Raw genomic sequence first — 26,152 nt, 5'->3', positions numbered from 1 at the left:
TTTTCCAGCACACACATGTCCCCTGGGCAGCTCCTCTTCCTCTTCACGGCCCAGGCGAGCGCGTGGGTGCATGCGAAGCGCACACACACACACACACACACGAAGCGCTTTCTTTTCAGCATCCGGTACCAAAAAGTTTCGCCATCACTTATCTAGACCATGATTAAAGCTAGATTTTCTCCTGGTTAAGTTGCCCTTGTTTTCTTCTGTTTATTCAGTGGACAGTATAGGAATCAGTGATGAATTGAAGACCAAACTGAAAGATGTCCTAATTCAGGAGCAACAGTTTACTCTGGGAAGAATGCTAGGCAAGGGTGAGTAGTCCCTCAAAGCCTACGGAAAATGCACTTACTTTGTTTAAGCTCAGTCCTTATATTGTCGTTTGCAAATATCTCATTTCTAAGGATTTAGCCACACTAAATGGCAGTGACCTAAAGTGCAATAGTTACAACCGAATGTAACTAGGAACTGGAACTTTAGATGGGGAATACTCATCATTCCATCGGTGCTTTTAGAAGAGAACCGAGGCTGATAGATTGAATTATCTTGGGCTAAAAAAGCAGGTCTGGCTGCACATTGCGATTATTAGAAGCATTTTTGAGAGCATAAGATAAGCACCGTATCAAAGAACATGAACGTTAGAAAAAACAAAGAACAATAGTGTAAAGGTGGAACTGGAGAATGCATTTATAAAATGTGTGAAAGCTGCAGGAAATGAACAGAAGGAAAGCTAATAGGGAAGTGGAAACTACAAGGGTTATGGCAGCAGAAATATTTTTGGAGGATCAAGAGAGATTTAGGAAGATTATTGCTGTAGCTTGTTACTAGCACCTTGTCAAACCTCCAGATATACAATGCAGTTAAACAATTTTATGTCCTATTGATTCCAGCATAAGTTGGCATAAGTTTATTACCTTACGTTTCAACCAATTCCTGTTTTTCTGTATTCCTTGGGAAGAAAAAAAAATCTGTAGACTTTCAATGCAAATATGGTGGTTTTTATATTCCTTCTCAGAGAATATTCCCATGGAAGAATATATCTGACTGGAAGAAACTCTAATTTAGTAGTTTACATTTTAATAACTTTTAACCGAGGCTTTCTACTCTTAATCCTAAAACTTTAACTGAAGTGTCGATGAAGGTTCTCAGTCATCCAGGTCATGGTTGCCCCAAAGGTGCTTTTTCAAGAGGCAACAGCACTTTCCTGTTTTTCTTTGAAGACATTTCATTTCTCATCCAAGAAGCTTCTTCAGCTTTGATTGGATAATGGGAAATGGAAGGATTTATACTTGCAGACTGCTGATCATTTGTGTTCTTTTAGAGAGTCATTGAGGCCACCTTGAAGTTTATCTATGTCGTCAGGGTCATCTGAGTAGTGCAAATGGGTGTGGAGTCTGACTATGACTATGTTCTAGACTGGAGACAGATGATGCTGTATCCCACCCCCTCTGATGAGAGAGGGCTGTTCAATTTTTACATAGATGGCTTCTTTGGTCCCTCTTTCAAATCAGCTGTCCTCTCTGTCCAAAATGTGCACTTTGCTGTCTTCAAAACAGTGGTTTTTGCCTTTTAAATACAGCTGTCCTGATCCTCCTACGTTGTGCCATGTGATTATGAAGTGGTTGTTTTGTTTCCCCAATTTAACTGCAGTGAACTTTTTAAATTATCATACTCCTTTACTTTACTTCTTTTTTGTAATTTATTAGGGGAATTTGGCTCCGTAAGGGAGGGTCAGTTGAAAATGCCTGATGGCTCTCTCCAGAAAGTTGCAGTGAAAATGCTAAAAGGTGAGTAAATCTAAACTATTTGAACTGTCTCCATGCCATTTTGTACCATAAACCTTTCATTTTCTGAGTTTGTGACTATATAGTCACCAAACTACATATAGTTGGCTGTGCTTTATCTGTCTTCCCATTTTCCCTTTTCTTCTATTGCCTATAATTGACATAAATTCCTTGAATGTGCAATTTGTTTATTTCATGTATATGGCAACCGTTCTCATCAGTGCAATTCTGGACAGTGAACACAATTAAAAACTTCAATATAAGCATAAAAAGTAGAGATATAAGCACAACAAAAGTATAGCATCAAAACCAAGACCCTTCAGACATCCTCCAGTTATGTTGGTTTTTAATTCCCATATGCCCCACTCGGTAGCATAATGATGCTGTATTCTATAGTTTAATTTATATTCCATTTTTTCCATAACTTAAATGTTTGACAAATGTGATTCACAATCTGCACATTAGGATTAGTAAATTAAAATATGACTAGTAACACTCTTCATATCCAATCTATTTGTAAATCTATTTGACATATTTAATGGCCAGTTCTATGGATTAAGCAGATTGCACTGTGCCCGTCTTGAAGTGTTATTCATATCACCTGTTTTTACTGCTTTTCCTATAGACTTCCAACTGCTCTTTGTACATTCTGCTCTTTTTCTTGAATTTGCTGCTAATGAGTTTAAAAGAAATCTCAGTAGTACTTCCTTTTCTTTTAGCTGACATCTTCACTTCCAACGACATAGAGGAATTCCTGAAAGAAGCTGCTTGCATGAAGGAGTTTGACCATCCACACATTACTAAATTAATAGGTGAGCATTGTCACATTTAATATTTGCTCTAGAGGGTCACAAACTATATATTTATCAAATCAAATCGAACATTTATTGTCAATTGCACAACGTGTGTACAATGAAATTGAATGAGCCTCCCTTGGTGTAGCCCACCCAAGAACACAGAATACATCTCAATAAATCAATACATAAGAAGAATATTATATTACACCGGTATATACATGTTGCATGTTACTCTGGCACTGCAAGTCTATCACATTAGCTTGATTGTGGTATTATGTTGCAGTAAAAGGTCTGACAGCCTATGGATAAAAGTTATTTTTCTGCCTATTCATTTGGCTGGCTATGCTTCTATATCTCCTGTCCAATGGTAGGAGAGTAAGGAAATGCTTTCCAGAGTGTGAACCATCCCTGAGGATTTTCCTCACTCTGCTGAGACAGCGGGACTTGGCGATTTCATCCAGAGGGGTTAGGGGGAAGCCCATGATTTTTTGTGCTGTGCTTATTTGTAGAAGGAAATTTACTAATTTACTAAATCTATCAATATGGCTGCCCATCTTACAAATCCAACCCTGGGTGGCTGGCAATCTGTTGAAACAATAAAGAAACAATATAAGCAAAGAATTTTAAAAGCAACAATGGTCACCAAGAATAAACCCAAGCAAAACATTTAACAGAGGCTTTCCACAGAAAATTAGAAGGAACGGTAGTCACCAATATATTTGGAGTGTAGTTGTTCTCAGTGCGTATATATACTGTATTGTTACATTTCAAATAATTCTTCTGAAGACTATTGTTATTTGATAGTCCTCATTTTCTCTAACATATATTGGTTCTCAAAAATGAAGCAAGTAGTTGCGATGGCTGATAAGTATGACTACCAGTCTGAAACCATCCTGTTGCTTTAGATCAGGGGTGTCAAACTCAATTTCATTGAGGGCAACATCAATATTGTGTTTGACCTTGGGAGGTGGGGGGTGGTGGCCAGCTATATGTCACTCACATCAGGGGTGCCTGTAGTGGCCCGAGAGCTCTGCCAGCAAAAATGGGCTGTTTCCAGGGTGGTCCTTCGGGTCAGATCTAAGCACTCCATGGGCCAGATCCAGCCCCTGGGCCTTGAGTTTGACACCCCTGCGTTAGATGGAATGTTTCTGAGTACTAATAAGAAAATATCCCCAATTTGGCGTTATCATGAGGTATTTTTGACCGCTACTTGATCCAGATAAAAAGTCAGGTTATTTGAAGAATACATAGTTTTTTTGATGCCGGAAGTCCTCAACTTACAATAGTTCATTCAGTGATTGTTCAAAGTTACAATGGCAGGGGGAAATGTGACTTATGACCCTTTTTTCATAGTTATGACCTTTGCATTATTCCCATGATCATGTGATCAAAATTCAGATGCTTGGCAACTGGTTCATATTTATGACCTTTGCTGGGTCCCAAGGTCATATGATCCCCTTTTGCGACTTCTCACAAGCAAAGTCAATGGGGAAGCCAGATTCACTTAACAACCTGGTTACTAATTTACCAACTGCAGTGATTTCCTTTGACAGCTGCGGCAAGAAAGATCATAAAATGGGGCAAAACTCACTTAACAAATGTCTCACTTAGCAACATAAATGCTGGGCTCAACTGGGGTCGTAAGTTGAGGATTACCTGTACCGCTTAAATATAGCCTTGTGAAGCAAATAAGAGTAGATGGGATGAATGCATGGATTGCATTTAACTAAACTAAGGGTTTAGAAGTGCTGCCTTCTCAGAATGTAGTGTTGCTTTCAGCAGTTTGTGCAGCGGGAGCTATGCTAAGTATTTATGGTCATTTATTACAGGTATCGTGGTTCTTGCAAATTCACATTTCTGTTTTCTCAAATCAGGGGTCAGTTTGCGTAATCGGCCTAAAGGTCGCCTTCCAATCCCAATGGTTGTCCTGCCCTTCATGAAGCATGGAGACCTTCACTCTTTTCTACTAATGTCCAGGATTGGAGAAAACCCCTTTGTAAGTTTTTTCTCTTAAGGCAACACGGAGATTAATTGATCTTCTATCGCTTACATTGTTGTAAATTATTCTCATGTATTGATTTGTTTAGTTCAGGGGTAGTCAACCTTTTTAAACCTACCACCCACTTTTGTATCTCTGTTAGTAGTAAAATTTTCTAACCGCCCACTGGTTCCACAGTCATGGTGATTGATAAAGTAGGGAAGTAACTTTACTTTATAAAATTTATAAAGCAGAGTTACAGCAAACCCCTACCGCCCATCATGAAAGCTGGAACGCCCACTAGTGGGCAATAGGGACCAGGTTGACTACCACTGGTTTAGTTGGTTGGTTCCTTGCAGGGCTGTATTTGCTGCTACAAATCCAAAAAGATTCTGAATGGCTTACTTTCTCCTCTTCCAGTAAGTTGGTTAAAAATTAAAATTAAAAACAAATGATAAAATAACTATTAGCAATTACAGCTAAAATTATAAAAGCATCTAAGGAACAAACATCAAAACCCAAATAAGCAAAAGGGACTTGCAGCTTATGTCAGTTCTACTCTCAGTTTTCTTAAACATCCAGATTTTAATGGCTTTCCTGAAGCTTGTAAGAGTTTAAGGGGGAAGCTGATCCAATAGGGAAAAGGGGTTGCATTTAAGAAAGCCTACCTCATGACTCCCCTCAAGATGATCATCCTTGAGAGAAGAAATTTAGTGAATTTAGTATTAGGTGGCTCAGTGGCTAAGACGCTGAGCTTGTCGATTACAAAGATCGGCAGTTCAGCAGTTCGAATCCCTAGCACCACATAACGGAGTGAGCTCCTGTTACTTGTCCTAGCTTCTGCCAACCTAGCAGCTCGAAAACATGTAAAAATTCAAGTAGAAAAATAGGAACCACCTATGGTGAGAAGGTAACAGCGTTCCGTGTGGCTTCGGCATTTAGTCATGCCGCCACATGACCATGGAGGCATCTTCAGACAGCGCTGGCTCTTTGGCTTTGAAATGGATATGAGCACCACCCCCTACAGTCGGGAACAAGTAGCGCATATATGTGAGGGGAACCTTTACCTTTACCGCATCATACTGGGCAATTGGAAGAAAGTGCTATTTTAGATAATCAAGTGCTGAATTATGTAGGATTTAAAAATATCATCTAGCATCTTGAATTCCACCTGGAACCAAACAGAGAATCACTGCAGCTCTCAAAGTAGAATTGTAACTTGGGAGAAATCCAGTTTTTGAGTGGATGTATTCTGAACCAATTGAAGTTTCTGGATAGTCATCAGGAACAGCCACTTGTAAAGCAAATTGTAGTAATCCAAATCTTATGTGGGCTGTTAATTATATACAATGAAAATGGTTAACACCTTTAACCATATAAAACATGTGGAGAGTCGCAGCTATTTTTAGAACCCCCTGTGCTATCTGCCATTAAATTTCCGATTCAGAAATGCTAAATGTGCATTTCAGGGGTCAAAATCAAGGTGAGCTGCGGTGGCGCAGTGGTTAGAATGCAGTATTGCAGGCTAAGTCACTGCTCGCTCCAGGAGTTCGATTCTGACCGGCTCAAGGTTGCCATCCATCCTTCCGAGGTTGGGAAAACGAGAACCCAGATTGTTGGGGGCAAAATGCTGATTCTGTAAACTGCTTACAGAGGGCTGTAAAACACTGTGAAGCAGTAAAGAAGTCTAAGTGGTATTACTATTTTGTTGCCAATAGCAGTGAAAGTGTTCTTTGCTAATTTTTGTATGTGTTCTGTGGAAGAGAATATTTGCAGCTCAGGGCTGAGTTTAGGAGTCATGGGACTCTCTGAGCTTCATTGTTTTCTTGCAGATGTTTCATTACTTAGTTTAGGAACATCATCAATGCCAGAAGGGAGTGGGGTTTGCTTTCAGTTTATATACAAGTGCCTTGCCCTGTCGGTGATGGTAGGCATATTTTGGGTGATATGAGTTGGTAGGTCCTTGATTGGGGTGTTGTTTATAGTTTGGTTGTTGATCTAGTGTTGAATCTTGGTGTTAATCTCTGCATATCTGTGTGTTGGTTGCTACTGAAGAAATTTTTGGTCTTTTCCTTTTTTTGCTTTTTGATTATCTATTTTGAATGGCATGTAGATGTTGTTTATCTCTATGTACCTTTGGATGGCTGATTTGTCATCCATCATGTCAGGCTTCCAGGAATTCTTTTAATATTCTTGGACTTAGCCTGGTCTAGGATGAAAAAAATGTTTACTAGCACTGACCCTTGCAAAGTCTTTGCATTCAGACTGATAATGCTGCAATTGAAGTGCAATAGTGTTGTTTAGGGTTTTTTTTATTGAAGTATTTTTTCAGTTGGGTTAGAGCACATGCAATGCTTGGATTAGAACAGTTGTAAAGACAAGGTTAGGCTTTAAGATATTTACTGGGAGGATTTGAGGACATACAAGAAAGGATTTTTTTAAAAACCAAAAGACATTCATTGATATTTGTAACCTGCTTGTCACCAGTACACAACAGATATGTTATTGCTGCTGCTAGATACCATACACAGCTAGAAACATCTAGCCATTGGAAAGCTTTCTCTCTTGTCTGATGTCACGCTTCCCCCTCTGCTAAATTTAATGGATGCTAAATATATATATAAAAAATCCATTGGTCGAAAGCATTTGCCCCTGTGATTCTGGAGAGGTAGAAACTACAAAGTGTGTCCTTCTTCACTGCTCCCATTAGGGAGACATAATAGATATTGGGTTGCCCAGATTCAGCCCTTGCCCAAATGCTGCTTATAGACAAAATGATAATAGCAATAGCACTTAGATTTTACAGGCTTTATGTTGCTTTATAGTCTTCTCTAAGTGGTTTACAGAGTCAGCATGTTTCCCCCCAAAAATTGGGTCCTCATTTTACTCACCTTGGAAGGATGGAAGGCTTGAGGATGGTGAGATTTGAACTGCCAAATTGCAGGCAGCTGGTAGTCAGCAGAAGTAGCCTGCAGTACTGCACTCTAACCACTGTGCCACCACAGGTCCTTGTTTCCTCTTGTTACAGCACATGTAGCTAAATTTTTACAGCAGCGGAGGAGATCTGTCAAAGTCTCATGGGCCAATATCCTGCAATGCATTTCCTATAAGTATTAGTTGTTTAAATTTTAGATATTACCACTTCACTGATATTAATAGATATTTTTACTTTCTAGTATTTTTACCTATCACGCTTAATATAATTTTAGTATATCTGATGTAGGTTGTATTCTGGATTTAACATATTAGATGCTAGCTAGGTTATTTAATAAATGTATTTTAACTCTGTCTTAAATTTTATTTGTTTGTATTGGTCTTTGAACACAATAAATTAAATCCAAAATTGAAATTCATATTTGTACATTAACAGCCTATTGATTCTTGGAGTGATTCTTTATTTCTAAGAAAAATCATGGATATCATTTAAATGAAGGAAATTGCTGGGCAGTTCTTCCTACATTATATTATTTGTTTTGCAAAGTTTTGCCAGTTGAGAAAACATACAACACAAAGTAAAAAGAAGGCCCTTCTCCTGATGTCCTGCCTCTTATGTGCAGGGAATTTGTTATAACTTGGCCTCTAACGTGACTAGTAGAGAGAGCTTCTGCTTTTCATGTGTTGTTAATACATTTATTTTTAAACACTCTTAGTGAAAGACCAAAATGGTTGTTTCCACAGTAGGATTTAAGATTTAGGATTTTCTATGCTACTGTGTTTCCCCAGAAATAAGACAGGGTCTTATTTTCATTCAACCCCCCAAATAAGCACTTGGCCTTATTATCGGGGAGGTCTTATTATTTTTGAGGTGCAGGATGTGGCGAGCATGGTCACCTCATGGCTGCTGATGTGTTGCAATATTTTCGGGGAGGGATTATTTTCAGGGGAGGGCTTCTTTTAGCGCATGTGCTCAAAAGTCCGATTGGGCTTATTATCCGGAGAGGTCTTATTTTGGGGAGAAATGGGGTACTTTTGTTGTATAATTTCTGGAACTCATAATGGCTTAAAATATTACATTTTCTTCCTAATAATCTACCTTCCACTGTACTTCTTTTTTTTACAGAATTTGCCTCTGCAGACCCTCTTAAAGTTTATGATTCACATTGCTAGTGGCATGGAATACCTGAGCTCGAAAAACTTTATACATAGGGATCTAGCTGCTCGGAACTGCATGTAAGTTCACAATGTCCTTATAAGAAGATTGGATTGGATTTGGATTTATTACATTTATATGCCGCCCTTTTCCCCGAAGGGGACTCAGGGCGGCTCACAATTCAGTCAGGGAAAGGGGTACAGACAGGGGATAAAAAGACGAACGTAACAGTACACAATTTAAAACACACAACAACCATACCATTCGAGGAGGGGGGCAGAAGCTCTTTAGCCCCAGGCCTGTCCGAATAGCCAGGTTTTAAGGGCTTTGCGGAAGGCCTGGAGGGTGGTGAGGGTTCGAATCTCCACGGGGAGTTCGTTCCAGAGGGTCGGAGCAGCCACAGAGAAGGCTCTCCTCTGGGTAGTCGCCAGTCGGCATTGGCCGGCGGATGGAATTCGGAGGAGGCCTAATCTGTGGGATCTGATCGGTCTATTGGAGGTAATTGGCAGCAGGCGGTCTCTCAAGTACCCAAGAAGAGTTAAAGCATGCATAAAAAATAAATTTAGAGGCGCTAGATTGGGAAGGCCTTATTGTACCTATCTGGGGAAGAATTGGGGCTGAGATTTAAACAAAATACTTGAAATTTTATTCTAAGAGACAGGTAGTCTTCAACTTATCACCACAATTGTGCCCAAAATTTATGTTGTTAAGTGAGACAATTAAGTGAATTTTGCCCCATTTTAACCCATTTTTCTTGCCATAGTTGTTAAGTGAATCACTACACTAGTTAACGTTAATTAGCATGGCTCTTAAGTGAATCTGGCTCCCCCATTGACTTTGCTTGTCAGAAGGTCGCAAAAGGGGATCACTGGAACACTGCAATCATCATAAATATGAGTCAGTTGTTGAGCATCTGAATTTTAGATCATGTGACCATGGGGATGCTAGAGGAGTCGTAGGTGTGAAAAATGGTCATGAGTCCCTTTTCTCAGTGCTGTTGTAATTTTGAACTGCTGTATGTCGAGGATTATCTATACTGCTCACTTTGATGTTCTGATTGATGAAAGCAAACATCAATACAATACAATACAATAGTTGGAAGGGACCTTTAAGGTCTTCTAGTCCAACCCCCTGCCTAGGCAGGAAACCCTATACTGTTTCAGACAAATGGCTATCCAACATCTTTTTAAAGACTTCCAGTGTTGGGGCATTCACAACTTCTGGAGGCAAGCTGTTCCACTGATTAATTGTTCTAACTGTCAGGAAATTTCTCCTTAGTTCTAAGTTGCTTCTCTCCCTCATTAGTTTCCACTCATTGCTTCTTGCTTTACCCTCAGGTGCCTTGGAAAATAGCTTAACTCCCTCTTCTTTGTGGCAACCCCTGAGATATTGGAACACTGCTATCATGTCTTCCCTAGTCCTTCTTTCTATTAAACTAGACAAATCCAGTTCCTCCAACTGTTCTTCATATGTTTTAGTCTCCAGTCCCCTAATCATCTTTGTTGCTCTTCTCTGCACTCTTTCTAGAGTCTCCACATCTTTTCTACATCGTGGTGACCAAAACTGAATGCAGTATTCCAAATGTGGCCTTACCAAGGCATTATAAAATGGTATTAACACTTCACATGATCTTGATTCTATCCCTCTGTTTATGCAGCCTAGAACTGTGTTGGCTTTTTTGGCAGCTGCTGCACACTGCTGGCTCATATTTAAATGGTTGTCCACTAGGACTCCAAGATCCCTCTCACAGTTACTACTATTGAGCAAGGTACCACCTATACTGTACCTGTGCATTTCGTTTTTGTTGCCTAAATGTAGAAACTTACTCTTTTCACCATTGAATTTCATTTTATTAGATAGTGCCCAATGTTCATGTTTGTCAAGATCCTTCTGTATCTTTAGCCTATCTTCTGGAGTGTTGGCTATTCCTGCCAGATTGGTGTCATCTGCACATTTGATGAGTTCCCCATTTATTCCCTCATCCAAATCATTGATGAAGATGTTGAAGAGTACTGGGCCTATAACAGAGCCTTGGGGTACTCCACTGCATACTTCCCTCCATGTAGATACAGTTCCATTGAGGACTACATGTTGAGTGTGGTTGATCAGCCAGTTACCAATCCATCTGGTGGTGGTGCTGTCTAACCCACATTCTTCTACTTTATCTAGTAGTAGGTTATGGTCTACCTTATCAAATGCCTTACTGAAGTCCAAGAAACTATATCGATGACATTCCTCCGGTCCACTAATTTTGTCACTTTGTCAAAGAATGCAATAAGATTAGTCTGGCATGATCCATTTTTGACAAACCCATGTTGGCTTTTGGCTATTACTTTGTTTACTTCTAGATGTTCACTAATTTGTTGCTTTATCTTTTCCAGAATCTTTCCTGGTATTGAGGTCAGACTGTTAGGTCTGTAGTTTCCTGGATCTATTTTTTTCCCTTTTTTGAAGATGGGAACCTCATCAGCTCTTTTCCAGTCCTCTGGCAGTTCCCCGGTGCTCCAGGATCTCTGAAAGATATAGTTCAGTGATTCTGAGATCTCGTCTGCCAGTTCCTTCAGAACCTGGGAGTGTAATCCATCCGGTCCTGATGATTTGAACTCGTCTAGGGTAGACAGATGCTCACTTACCATTTTCTTCCCTATTTCAACTTGTGTTCCTAATCTGATTTTTGTGGTGCTGTTTTTGATAGGTTTTATCCCTTTGTGTAAAGACAGATGCAAAAAATGAGTTAAATAGTTCTGCTTTCTCCCTGTTGCTTGTCACCTTCTTGCCACTTTCTCCCAGCAATGGACCAATTGTTTCCTTAACTTTTTTCTTGTTTTTAACATGTTGGAAGAAGCTTTTTTTTGTTATTTTTTACTTTGTGGCAAGCCTTTCTTCATTGTGAGCCTTAGCTTTCCTCACTTCATTTTTACATTTTTGGGGTTATTTGCTGATATTCTGCCTTAGTTATGTCCCCCTCTTTCCACTTTTTATACTTATCTTTTTTGTCTTTTAATTTGTCAGAGTGTTCTTTATGCAGCCATGCTGGTTTCTTTTGGGAGCTGTTATTTTTGTTCTTCATTGGTATTGTGCTAGACTGGGCTTTTGTAATCTCATTTTTCAAAATTTCTCAAGCTTCTTGAGTTGTTTTCCCCTTGAGGATTCTCATCCATGGAATTCTTCCCAAGCTCTCTGAAATTAGCTCTCTTAAAGTCCAAGACTCTAGTTTGACTTTGTTCTAGTACTTGTTTTTGCAAAATGTTAACTTCCAATATCGCATGGTCACTTGCCCCCAGGGTTCCTGTGGCTTCAGCAACTTCTATCATTTCCTCTCTGTTAGTGAGAATTAAGTCCAATATGGCTGATCCCCTTGCTCTCTTCTCTACTTTTTGGGAAACAAAATTGTCTGCTAGATTCATTAGGAACCTGTTGGATCTTCCACTTGGTGTAGAGTTTGTTTCCCAGTTGATGTCAAGGTAGTTAAAATCCCCCATTACTATTGTGGTGTGCTTCCTACATACCTTAGTTAGCTGACTAGCAAAACGTTCATCTACTTCCTTTGCTTGGTTGGGTGGCCTGTAGCATAGACCTATGGCAATGTCATTCCCCCCTCCAAAAAAAACCTTTAATATTGATCCAAATGCATTCAAGATAGTTCTCATCATTGTTGCGCTCTATTTCTGTAGAGATGTAGTTATTTCTTATATATAGTGCAACTCCACCCCCTCTTTTATTTGGTCTATTTCTTTTAAATAATTTAAATCCTTCTAGCTGTATGTTCCATTTGTGGGTTTCATCCCACAAACTTTCTGTAATGGCAACAATATCATATCTGCCCTCATTGAATTTCTAATGCACCCTGTTTATTCCTCATACTCTGTTCATTGGTGTATAGACATTTGAGTCCATTTTGATTGACCCTGTGTTTACTGTCTACATAACCTGTGTTATGCTTGACTGCCCCTATTTTCTTTCCACTTTTATGATTCATGCACATGTATGGCACTCACTATTAAATGCTTGGTTTTGCTTGATAGCAGGAGTGATAATCTTACCCACACAAACATCTATGTTACATGCACTGATAACCCTATGAATTTTAGATTGCTGGGGACAGAAATGTTCTGTATCTATTAATTCTCCGTCCCTGCTGTTCAGTTTAAATGTTTATCCAGAAAATCTGCGAATTTAATGCCAAGTAACTCAGTCACTTTCTTGGATGCATGCAAACTATCTCTTTTGTACAGTTTTTCATTCGACCAGCTACAGGCATCATGTCTAATAAAACCGAAGCCTTTCCTTCCTATTTTATTCCTTATATACTGGTGAAACCTCTGAAAAGATAAGCCTACAATCTACACTACTAAGTTCATACCCCAAGCTCTGGAAATAATTCTTCACAGAAAGTACATCTTTTTGGGACAGATCATTAGTGCCAAGATGTATAATAGCATCAATGTCACAGTCTCTACTTGTATTCTTGACTATCTTAAGAATACCCCTCTTGTCTCTGCTGGCAGTAGCACCTGGCAGACACCTGACCTCTTTTAAAATCTCCATATCCTTTCCTGATGTGTGATACCTGGTTCCCCATTTCGTCTTTCCAAAAAAAGTTCTTCATTTTGGACCACGATCCCTGCTTATTTGAGTCATCATCACAACTACCTTGACCTATCTCTTTAGTGTTCCCATGAAGGTCAGCAAGGGCACCATATCTGTTATGCTGGGTCACAGCAAAAGCTTTGTGTTTATGGTACACAGCTATCACCCTGCCAGATCCCACGGTTGTCCAGATTGCTCTTCTCCTGCAGGATCTTTGCGATAGAGGGGACTGATAGCGTGGCATCTCCATAGAGTGAAATGGCCAAATTGGACACCTAATTTCTGCTTGGAGAGCACAGATTAGAGATTCTAGATAGGTAATCTTTCTATGTAGACTAGTATTTTGTTTACAAAGGGGACAGTATCCAAATTTGAAAAGAGTACTGCGAAAGACAGGTGCAAAACAGCTATTACATTGAATTAAGGCAGTCATTTTGAAATAAAATGAAATCACAATCTCAAACACACTAATCCAGAATGTATTATTGCTATTTTGGTTTATAGATGTATGATTCGCTACTACCTCAGTCTCTTTGTCTCTCTGACTCCCCCCTGGTATCCAGCAGCTCCAATCCCAGCCTCAGCAAGGTTCAAATGAAATCATGATTGATTCTTCTTCAGCAAAAATATCAGAATGATTAGGCATTGAAAAATCTCTTTCATATGACAGCTGATGAATTGGCACTGTTTCAGAGAATGCATACTTCCACTTTTCTCCCTTTCCAGAACGAACAAAACAATAATGAGAAAGGTGGGCAATTTAAGACAAAGCCATCTGCATTCTTTAAGGATATTCATTTCAGCCTGGTTGCTGAAAGAGGAGCAAGGACCCTCTGTGTCCTAAATTTATTGAATTTAGGAACAGCACCCAGCTGAAATTCTGTGCCATGCTGCTTGGTAGTAGATACTGTTAATGGGCTGTGAGAATAACCTTGGGAGATAGGAGGAAGAACCAGTCAGGGTAATGGTCAGTCAAGAGATATTTCAACCCACAGAAGGAATGGGGGTGTGCGAGGTTGGGTTACAGCCGTGATGGTGAACCTATGGAACATGTGTCACAGATGGCATGTGGTGCCCTCTCTGTGGGTGCGCAAGCCATTGCCCAGCTCAGCTCCACCGCAATGCGCGCACGCCTTCCACAGGCGAGAGATTTTTGGGTCTCTGCCATGCATGTGGAAGAGGCATGTGCGGGGCGTGTGTGAGGGGGAGCGCCCCCCATGGCCTGTTTTTGGTCCCAGGAGGCTTCAGGGAGGCCTGCTAGGCCCAACATGGGTTGGGGGGGTTGGGCATGCATGTGCAGGGGCGGGGATCCCAGGGGGCGGGTTTCATATGTGCATTGCATTATGGGTGTGGGCACGCACGCTCATGCATGCTTTAGGCTCACTGGGTTAGAGAAAGCATCTTGGAGGGAACGCTTCCTTGTTCTCTGAAAAGTAAAGGCAAGGGCTTTCTTTCAGACTTGAGAGATTCTGTTACTTAATCTTAGGTTGATATTAGTAGTTATGTTTCTTGTTTAGGCTATTTTGAAGGGCTGACAGACGCTTGCTTGATCCCAGATTTGCTCTATTCTTCACTTGACCCATCGGTGACAAGCAGGAATTTGTCGATGTAATATTCCTTCAAATTGAGCCAGCCATTGGATAAAGACAGGATTGTTCCAAGGAAGAACATTGTAGAGAACACCGCTTGATTCAGGGTTGGACCTTAGAAATTGGAAAATAGGAAGTTTTATGTGTGTTTGCTGCCTTGAGTTACTTATAAAGTAATAAACGTGAGATAATTATCAGATAGATTAGATTAGGATAGACAGACAGAACAGTTACTTTCTTTTCTACAGCTTAGTTACATATAGGTATATAGAAGGGAAAATCCCACAAATATACCACTATTTATGGCCTCTCCAACTAAATAAACGAGCAGTATGTAGTGTATCCGTATTCTCGCTGTATTTGTAAATAAATACTCCTCTAATAAAGACAATTAGTACTACTTTAAAATGCTTGGCACAATATACTCAAGGCAAAACTATTGACTAACTGAATTCTTTGAGGCCCTGTGTGAGAAATACACAATGTCACTGCCTGAAAGCAAGGATCTAGCCCCAGAATCCCTCTAGAAAGTGCCGTAGCTTTTGCAGTAGAGAAAAGTATTAAATGCACAAGGAGTAACTGTATTGAACATATAAAATAAATTTGTAGGGGAAGCAACATGGAGTGAATCACCTACTTTTCCCCTCATCACAGCGTAGTCCACTGTGAAGGTCTGTTCACGAGGACCAGCAGGCAGCCATTAAATATTCAAGACTTTGGCTCAGCAACAGCCTGAGCATCTTTTATCTAAGTGTTCCTGTGGAGCATGTTGCATTGGCACGAAGAAAGAGTTCTAGTCTGAAGCAGAGAATCTAAACCTTCTTATTCCTGTGTTCTTTCTGTTGATGCTCCTTCTTCTACATCTTTCTCCCCCCCCACCCCCACCCCCCGGCCTTTTCTCTTTTTTTTGGGTCTCTGTTAGGCTGGATGAAAACATGAATGTCTGTGTTGCTGATTTTGGGCTTTCGAAGAAAATCTATAGTGGAGATTATTACCGTCAGGGCTCTGCCTCAAAGCTCCCAGTGAAGTGGCTTGCATTGGAAAGCCTGGCAGACAATCTCTACACAACCCATAGTGATGTGGTGAGTGGAGGGTTTTTTTTTTTGTCTTTTTGTGCATTGCTTTTGTAATTATCAACGTGATGAAGAAATATCTATTATTCCATTTTCTTGACTAGGTGTTTTGTGACTGGAGGAGATCATGTTTATTTTTTGATGATCTTTGCACCATAATTGTAGGTACTGATATGGGTCAGACCACGGCACAGATTTATTCTGCCATATCATCATGAACAAAATCATGAAAAGTGAAACGTGCTGACTTTTGACCTGAATCTGCAGCATTGGTCTGCAAAACAATCAATCATAGAGATAATTCCTAAAGAAAATAGCAGCTTAATTCACACCTTCCTTTGAAACACCCAGTTGGCAGAAATGAGACCTGGATCTCCTCCAGTCAGCGCATTAAAGTTTTTTATTGGTACAATAGATTTTAGATCTTTAATATGGCATTTGTGATTGTCTATAGGACCCTTGATACCTATCAAGTTTAATGCTCTGGTTTAAAAAAAAAACCTTTTAATTAAAATTTATATAGTGGGAAGCAAAATGCTCAAGGATAATAGATATTTCTTTGTATGTTTGACTCCCATAGGCATATTTAGAAAATAAAATTGGAAGATAAATCTGTGCCCAATGCGCAGCATTTTATGAAGCAGTTCATAAAATGTGCAATGTCTCTAGCTTGGAAACCTATGGGTGAGATAAGGCCACCCTCCATGTTTTTGATCATGGAATGTTTTTGAAGCTTGCGGATATAAACTTGCAGTAACATTTTGCATTGGATTTTTCTGGTTTCTATTTTATCACGTCTGATTTTCTATTCTCTGCCCCCTTTATGTAACCTTGTCCTTCTGCGTTATCGCACAGTAATTTCCAAGCTTGTATCTACACTTTGCTTAAAGGCTGTACTATATATAAATTCTAACAATGAATTATATGATATGGATCATGCAAAATCTTGTAACAACAGGAAAATAAATACAGATTTAAATCCCTATTTGGGAGCAGAATTTCCACTGCCTAGGTAAAGCGGTCATTACGTGAAACTTGTGACCGTACCACTTAGTGATATCTGCTCCAGTAGTCATAGTTGTGGTACCATTAGGTGAGGGCCTCACACTTCTCCTGCCACGCTTGCCTCCACTTCAATTTCCTCCACCCTTCTATGTTTCCCCAATCCCTGCTCTTTTGGTTCCCCTGCCCTCTGTCATCCCTTGCTACCCCCAGCTGATGTTCACTGTCTTCTTCCTCCCTCTGACGTGTACCTAGCTGAATTTTGAGCATGCAACTGCGGGAATGCTGCACTGGTTGTAATTTTAGGTACATATCATTACCATTCATTCATCTCCATCGTAATTTCAATCAGTCACTGAACGAATGGTCATAAAGCAAAAACTGCCTAGAATGTAACATCTACAGTTCTCTGAGTTCTTAATGAAAAGGAAAATGGGACTGTCTACGCTAATCTGAAGTCTCTGAAGATCCTTTTTTGCAAGTATCAAGAGTCAGATGTTTCTCAGAAGTAATGCACTGTACACAATCACTTTAAGTACAAGGGTTCATGAATTCAGTTCCCAGGAGAATGTGTGAATTCCATAGTAAGATCTGTTCCATATAAAATGAAAACTGCCACATACTGCCTCCTGGTGGTCAACAAAAGTAAAAACCAGCACCCAGGATATACATTTTTGTACAGGAAAGTAAAGCCATTCTTTTGTTATTCCACATGTATTCCTTCGGCTGTTATATATATTTATATGTACAGTATATCCTGGGTGATGATTTTACTTATGTTGACCATCAACATAATAATATATTTACACACATAATAATATATTTACACACACACACACAAGCTAGAGAGTTCTAAAAAATAATGCGAAACACGACTGATGCAAAACACTGATTACCAGACATTCTCCTGAGTCAAACACAGTTTCTTTTCTGTTTAAAATATATGTAATTCTTTTTCTTCCTCACCTCTTAATTCCAATTCAGTGGGCATTTGGTGTGACTATGTGGGAAATTGTGACCCGAGGGCAAACTCCGTATGCGGGCATTGAAAATGCAGAAATTTACAACTACCTCATCAGTGGGAACAGACTGAAGCAGCCCCCAGAGTGCCTCGAAGATATGTGAGTGGCTTACTGGCCTATTATCTTACCTAGGCTTTGTGTAGAAAAGTAATCATGTTTTGAACAAGTTCAGTATTGTTTGAACAGGAAAACCTACTTACCAATGCCCTATGCCTCTAGGAGTGTGATTGCATCCACATACTTTTAATTTGAAAAAATATATGGTGTGCTTCAAGGAAATGTTTCTAAATTACTTTAAATAAGCATTTATAACGTAAACAGGCATGGGGGTACCCACTGTAACAAATGCTCTATTCCCAGCACATATGTTGTTGTGTTGTTGTACAATCACTTAGTCATGACTTTGCGACCCCATGGACTACAGCAAGCCAGCCCCCTCTCCCATCTCCACTGGCCCAAACCCCTGCCCAGACAATCTAACCACCTTGTTCTCTGCCATTCCCCTTCTCCCTTTGCCATCAATCTTTCCCAACATTGGGGTCTTTTCCAGTGACTCCTCTCTTCTCATTAGAGGGCCAAAGTATTTGAGCCTCAGCTTCAGTATCTGTCATTCCAAAGAACAGCCAGGGTTGGTTTCCTTTTACAGCATATACAGTATAAGGTAAAGGTAAAGGTTCCCCTCGCACATATGTGCTAATTGTTCCCGACTCTAGGGGGCGGTGCTCACCTCAGTTTAAAAGCCAAAGAGCCAGCGCGGTCTGAAGACGTCTCCATGGTCATGTGGCCGGCATGACTAAATGCCGAAGGCGCATGGAATGCTGTTAACTTCCCACCAAAGTAGTCTCTATTTTTCTACTTGCATTTTTTAGGTGCTTTCGAACTGCTAGGTTGGAAGAAGCTGGGACAAGTAACGGGATCTCACACCATTACGCGGTGCTAGGAATTCGAACCGCCAAACTGCCAATCTTTCTGATTGACAAGCTCAGCATTTTAGCCACTGAGCCACCGCGTCCCTCACAGCATATATAATGCTTGCTGATTGGGAATGAGTTACATTTTGTAAAAGATATTCAGCATTTTAGTGTCCGAGAGTCTTATCACCTCATACATACAGAGGACCATAATATTCCTTTGTTCTCAGTTCCCAAATTCTGGAAATTTTAAAACAGGTTAAGCCTATTCTAGGCCTTGATACAGCATTGCAATGTATTTCCCAAAAGATCAAAATTCACAAATTTACAATGAAATTCAAAGTCTTAGTTCAAGGGGATTCCAGAAATCAAAAACGAGGATTTGAAAACTATAGGCCCTACAGGTTGCAGGTTATCCACCTTGCATTCTTTTAATATTTATTTATTATTGCCTTAAATAATCCCAGCTATAATTTAGTAAAGAACAAGTGATTGTGTCACAATCATATTTAATGTATTTGTGTATAAATACAACTAAATTGTATGTGGTTAATCTGAACAAAACAGATCTTGCACTTGTGGGAAAATGCTAGGAAGAAAAAAAAATACCGTGTTCTCCAAAACATAGATTTGTGCTTAATCAACACACAGAGCAGATCATTTAAATACAGTAACAATTCAACAATGATGGAACTGTAAGGTAAATGAAGCCTAAAGGTACAAAAATATGATGATATGAATTCAGTTTAAGCATCTTGAGAAATCATCCAGTGGGCAGAATATGTATTTCTATCGTTCATTAGCCTCCGTATCCATTCCTATGATATGGAGTTCATTATCAGCAGCCATTTTCAAGAGGGAGGGGGAATGCAGATGGCTTTCTTTGTTTTGTCTCAGCACTCTTGTCCTCTGACTTGCCTTGCAGCTACGATCTCATGTGCAGATGTTGGCATTTGGAACCCAAGCGACGTCCAAGCTTTGGAGCTCTGAAACTGCAGCTGGAAATGATTTTGGCAAGGCTGTCATTGCTTTCAAACAGTCAGGACCCTCTTTATGTCAATGTTGGGAGATCCCAAGAAGCTTGCAGCAGCGAAATCACCATGAATTGTCCTTTTGGAGCCTTGAATGGGGAAGCGGGAGCAATTGTTGCTGTGACTAGTGACTACCGTTACATCATGAACCCGTCGTGCCTTGGAAACGATGCAGAAAGTGAGAGGCGTCAGGATTTATATGACGGAGAAGCCCAGAGCCTCCTTTACGATCTAGAGATGGGAGCAAAACTATGTTAGCCCAAATAACAACAACAACAACAAAATAGACTTTACTTCTCCCTCCAATAAGATGTGTCTATCTTATTGTATCATCTTATGGTATCGCCAAACAGAGACGGTTGGAAGCTGCTTTTAACCAACAGAAGTTGTAGTAATTAATGTCAGCTGTGGCTTCTGACAGCTGTTTTGGAGTTAATATCTCAAATTGATAGAATCACCTCCTGGCCTTCCAAGAGAAATCCTGCAATTGTCCGTGAAATGCAGTGAGAGTGGCCTCTGAACAGCCTGCTGAGTCGCAGCGTTCTCCCTGGGAGTTGGGTTTAAGTACTCTGCATATTTGGGGGTGAAGGGTTTTGGGTGTTGGTGGGGGTTTTTTTTGCCCCTAACATATGTAGGAGAAGAGGCATGTGTCACATACTCCGAACCACGGATACTATCTTTCAGAGCATGAGAAACAAAGAGCCTAATTTAGCAGTAGCTACCTCAGTGGTCCTCAAATTGGGTTCTATACAGCTGCTTCTCTACAATGAAGAAACAATGGGCTTCTTCTCAAGAGTGGTATTTAGTTGGCCAAGGAAAGCGCTCCTAGAAAGATAAGGAGTTGAGCAAAAGTGTTCCAATTTCCCTCTTTTTCCCCACAGGCTCTTATTTACTTACCTATCTTCCTTTCCCCTCTTCTTCTTCTTCTTCTTCTTCTTCTTTTCTTCTTCTTCTTCTTCTTCCTCCTCCTCCTCTTCTTCTTCTTGATTTGAATCAGGCAGATTCCCCACCCCCACCTTATTTATAACAAAACTGTGTGGAGAGTGTTGGAATTTATGAGAATAATGCAAGACTAATAAGGATACCTACATTGGAATAATTTGGTATTAAGATCAAAATCTTGGACCCATTTGCCTGATAGTAATCCCCAAATTCAGTGGCATTTACTTATGAATAGGTATTATAAACTTCTGTTTCCTGTCTAGCTGCTACAATGGTATGGCTAGCCTTGCTTTCCATATTTATTCCTTCGGAACGTGGAGGAGCTAAACCTCCCCCAAAATGAAAGTGCTGAGGGGTTTCATATGGCTTATAAATATATATTGCTTAGAAGTAAGCAATAACATTTTTGCTATGAAAACACACACAATGTTTAAAACAATAAAAGGAGGCAATTCTTTAGAAACCTATTAAATTTATGCATCTAATCTGGCACCTTTTCTTTTTTAGTCAATATTAGCCCCTCTAAATAAATGATTGACTGACATCAAATGAATACTTAGAGGATTTCCCCCCCTAATACAAAAAAAGAGCTGTTTTTAGTTTGAAAGCTTGAGAATCACTGGCTTGTTAAATTAAACATCTTCTTAAATGCTTTTCAGCTTTTCTGTAAAAATTAAGTTCCGTTGCATTATTTTGTGCCTTCAAGTCTTGACTTCTGATATGGCTACCTAATTCAGCAACATTCCAGAAAAAAGATTCCATTTGAAATTTGTGATTTCTCAGTTTAACTTGAACAATTAGTCACAATAGGAAAGCACTGTATCATGTGCTTTCAAATGATATGTCAGTGAACACTGTTCATTTTTTTTTCTAGCTATTTCAAATATAATGTAAGGCTTGGGTACCTAATGTGATGTCCAGAAGCAACACTGGTGCCTACCAGTGCATTTCTTAACATCTGCAAAAATCTCTACCATACCTGATTGTATTTATTTAAATTCATTTAGTAAGCAACAATGATTGGAAAGCTAGCATGTTCTAAAACACAGCACCAGTGTTAAATTTCTAATAATATTACTGGACTTTCAGTGGCTGCAACTTGGGTTTTTATTTTCCTTCTAGTAAAAGATGTTTGCGACTGACTTCATTTATCTTAGCAAGCCATTTAGTGGGAAAGCCTATATAGTATTTTTTTAAAACGCTCATTCATTTTAAAAGGTTAAAATGGCTTAAAATTGTTAGCCATACTCTCTTCGTTAATGGTGTTCACCAAAAATATTTCTTCCTTCCAATTGTAGAAAATCAGTAATCTAGTATTTCTGTAATTCTAGTCAGCAAAGAAATCCTCATGAGAGACCTTGACAAGGTTCTTTCTACCTATTATTTTACCTTTTTGTTCTTTTCAATCTTTTTTCACAAAAATTGGATGCTTAAATGTGACATGCCTCCAAGAATTAAGAGAGGAATTACCCTACTCGGGTCACAATACTTACCTGTGCTATTCCATTTCTGCTTCATTTCTTACACAGCCGTTCCCTACCCCAGCTCTTCAGATAAAAGTTAAATGTGAATGTTAAATTCCATCACAAGATATTGAGCTGGGCTGATAGAAGAAACTGCATTTTATAACATCTGAAGCATTGCAAGGCTGCAGGAGGCTCCCGCATTATCAGTTTTCCATGTAGCTAAGAAATAGAACCCACCGGAGTCTCTATAGATGAGGCCATGGTTTGATCTTACTGAGCCGTGGTGCCTCAGTGGTTAGAATGCAGTAGTGCAGCTAATTCTGGTCACTTCCAGTACTTTGATCATTTCCAGGCACAAGGTTGACTCAGCTGTCCATCTTTCTGAGATCAGGAAAATAAGGACCCAGATTGTTGGCAATATGCTCACGTTGTAAATTGCTCAAGAGAGTATTGTAAAGCCCAAACATTTGGGCACCAAGGACAGGTGCCTGCGAAGTAAGTATGTACTATCAGGATGTCATGGAGCACTATCAGGATGTTATGTTATGTAGGAGTTTGTTTTTTCCTATGTGGTTCAGCGTGGCTCTGCATGCCCTGTTATCCACTGGGCCATGGGTGACCGCTACGCCTACACAAGGAATTATATTACAACAGGTGCCGTGGAATTTTTTTCCTCCACGGACCGGTGTGTGTACGCATAGTTTCATATGTTACCTATTTCCTGCACATGTGCAGATGAGGGTTCATTCACTTGTGTAGCCGGTTCCTATGGGGGCTGGGGACTCCTGCTGTAAAGCACTATGGAGTGGTATATAAGTCTAAGTACTATTGTTATTAGTTAATTATGCTACGTTTAGGGGATAGTAAAACTGGTCCCCGCAAGAAAATTGGGAGAGAAACAATTTATTAAAAGGCAGTAGTAGTACTTGGCCTTTTCCTATTTCTATCTGTTCTATGGAGAAATTTTCTTAACTTCTACCACCAGATTCCTTAACAACCACTATGAACTATATTATAATGTTCATTTCCTTGTCTGCCTTGTTTGCATATTTAGTGACTTTTTTTTTAACATAAAAGCAGGGAAAAGCAATCCATTCTGGCCGGAAAGGGCAATAAGAAGGATGGATGTTGTCCAAAAGCCTTCTACACCTGAACAAAAGCTGTGTGTATGTATTTGGGAGTGAAGCAAACTGCTCCTATGCCTTATTCAACCACATTCCTTCACTATAGGGACCTTTCTTCGTGATCCAGTACCCAATGAAATAGAAACTTCACATCATCATAATGCAATGTTATCAAAAGCAAGTCAATAATGTGGTGCATGGTAAAACAGAGGGCATGCTAATGATATAATTATGAACAATAGTCCTGTCAATGATGTTAAGAAATTCTATATTTCATGTTCTGGCTTGAAGTGAAAGAGTTGAGATCAAATAATTATCCAACTTCAAATATCATATTTGCATCTAAGTCTCAACGAGAAATAAACGTTCTGTTATAGTTTATGGGTACTTACTTGATTGAATTAAACCTCCCTTCTATTAAACTTAAAAGAAACATAGGAGACTCTTTAAAACTGCACAGCCACATCCAGGCTTCCATTGTAGTGAGTAACAATACCGTATGACCCCATTATACTGTACCTGCATCCTAAGATCTGAATGCTTTTCCTTGTGTATTTCTCAATAGCAGAAAACTAAAACAAAATGATGCACAATGAACAGATTCTTGTGGACTTTGGAGAACACTGATTGTTTTTTAAAAAGGAGGGGTGGTTTAAAGCTGTATTGATAAAAAAAAATAACTTATCTGAGCACAGAATCCTGATAATAGAGTTTGAATGAAATTGGGATATGATTAGACTGACGATACAATAAAGTGTAGAGAAAAATGTCCAGAGATTCTCTCTCCTTTTAACACTTGGCTAGTGCTTTGTTATAGGTGTAGGAATTCAGTCTCAGTGAATTCAATTGGATTTACTCTCAGATAAATGCCTGTGGGAGTACAGGTTGTTTCTGTGGCAGCCATTTGGCAAGAACAGCAAATGTACATATAAAATCTAATTTTCTGAAGCATGTATCTAGTTTTTATGATTTTTTAAAAAAAATAAAATACGTACTGTGCCCTACTGATTGACTGATTATATGCTGTTGAGTTGCTGTCAACTCTTAAGAACCACGTATATATTCTCCAGGAGGAACTGTTCTCAATTTGATTTTCCTACAGTGCACCCAATACTATTGTAATTGAATCCATCTCTCTAGTAACCATCCTCTTCTTTTTTTTTCCTTGCAGCATTAGGCCTTTCTCAAAACAGCTAGATATTTGCATACTGTGCCCAAAGTAGAATAATTGAAGCTTGATAATTTATGCCTCAAGTAAAAACCCTGGGTTGATTTGTTTTCTTAGCTGTCCATAGTATTCTCATGACTCTCTGCTCCAATACCAACATTCAGAAGCTTCAATGCATCTTTTATTCATTTCACTTTGCTTGCTTTTTAAAAGCCCAGAGTAGAATTGATTACACTGATGCATGGAATCAACGGAGTAATAATATAAAATGCATTGAATCCAATGATCACTTTTGTTTTTGCAAGATTGAATAGGCAAAATTGGAGCATAAAATGAAATTAGACAATCTTACTCTTAATACTACCGGTAGGATCCAAACAATGTGTTAAATGCAAACCATTCAAAGATTAAAAATGGGCTCAACATGATCTCGATCCAGAGCTGGGGTGGGGGAGAGCCGTGTTCAATCTTTTAAAAGGCAGGAGGATCCAGCCTATTAGGAGAAATGCTGTTTCAACTATGGTGATGGAGAAGGCATATCTCCTGGGTCCCCTAAGATGATGCTTCTTAATAGATGGGACACAAAGCATATTTTTAATTTATTTATATCAGACCTGCAAACAACAGTGGAGACAAACCCACAAATAACTGGCTTCTATGGCCATACTGATACCTGCATGCTGTTTTCATGTAAAAACGCAGAAGGTGGTGGCTCAGCAGAATGACTAATTCCATCTACATTCTTCATCCTCAGATAAAATTCTAAAATTCAGATATCATCATAATTCATAATATCTGGCCTACTTTTTGTTTTTCTTTCTTCCCTTGATTTTAATATCATATCAGTCTCATAAAGAGTTCTGAAGAACTAAAAAATGGGTAGCCCATCAAATTATGGGATTCGTTTTTTTTATAGAAGTGAGATCTTGTGCTGATAAAAGTGCTACATCCTTTGTAATCCATAGTGTTCACACAGCATTTTCAAACTCTGTATTATGTAAGATGCATAATTTTTTTTTAAATTGCATATGACATGACCATTTGTTCAGTTGCTGTTTGAAATTACAACAGTGCTGAAGGAAAGGAATACAACTTGTCATTGAAGTTACAGCTGCTGCAACATCTATATGGTCACATGATGAAAATTCAAGTGCTTGGCTATATACCCGCCCAAATGACCAGCCACAGGGATCTGGCAACTGCTTCCACTCACCTACCTTTCCCCCATCACACCCTGCTGGGTTCCAGAGGTTTGGGCCTCCTGCCCACCCTGGAACATCTTGCTCTGCTTACTTCTTCCAAAGATTGACTTTTTTTTTTGTTCAAAATTGTATTGTTTTTCTTAAACAAAAACACACAAAAAAAAGAATCGTCTTTTGTTACATAGAAAGCATGTCGATTAGTTACAGATACATTTTGTGTGTTTCTTCCACAATTATTACATATACTTCATTCAAATTGAGTTGTACATTTTAGAATTTATGTATTCTACTATCGCTATACCACAATTCTCATTTGATTACAGTTACTTAGACGTGTTTTTATCTAAAATCATTTGTATTTGAAGACACAACCACCTACTGGC

General features: G+C 39.3%; 1 protein-coding gene across 2 annotated transcripts in view; it reads left to right on the top strand.

The window, feature by feature from the left end:
• The window catches only part of TYRO3 (TYRO3 protein tyrosine kinase), a 92,151-nt gene extending 67,996 nt beyond the window's left edge, over positions 1–24,155 (top strand). For both annotated transcript variants that reach the window (XM_032229305.1, XM_032229297.1), the window contains exons 12-19: positions 219–314; positions 1,707–1,787; positions 2,504–2,596; positions 4,456–4,577; positions 8,620–8,729; positions 15,751–15,910; positions 17,888–18,024; positions 19,762–24,155. In XM_032229305.1, the coding sequence (XP_032085196.1) occupies positions 219–314; positions 1,707–1,787; positions 2,504–2,596; positions 4,456–4,577; positions 8,620–8,729; positions 15,751–15,910; positions 17,888–18,024; positions 19,762–20,125 (1,163 nt within the window). In that variant the 3' untranslated portion in view covers positions 20,126–24,155. The remainder of the gene's footprint in view (positions 1–218; positions 315–1,706; positions 1,788–2,503; positions 2,597–4,455; positions 4,578–8,619; positions 8,730–15,750; positions 15,911–17,887; positions 18,025–19,761) is intronic.
• Positions 24,156–26,152: the final 1,997 nt, after the last annotated feature.

The sequence above is a fragment of the Thamnophis elegans genome, chromosome 1 (assembly GCF_009769535.1).
Source record: "Thamnophis elegans isolate rThaEle1 chromosome 1, rThaEle1.pri, whole genome shotgun sequence".
In the NCBI taxonomy this organism is placed as follows: Eukaryota; Metazoa; Chordata; class Lepidosauria; order Squamata; family Colubridae; genus Thamnophis; species Thamnophis elegans.
Note: the sequence above shows the minus strand (reverse complement) of the source record. Positions and strands in the feature narration are given on the sequence as shown.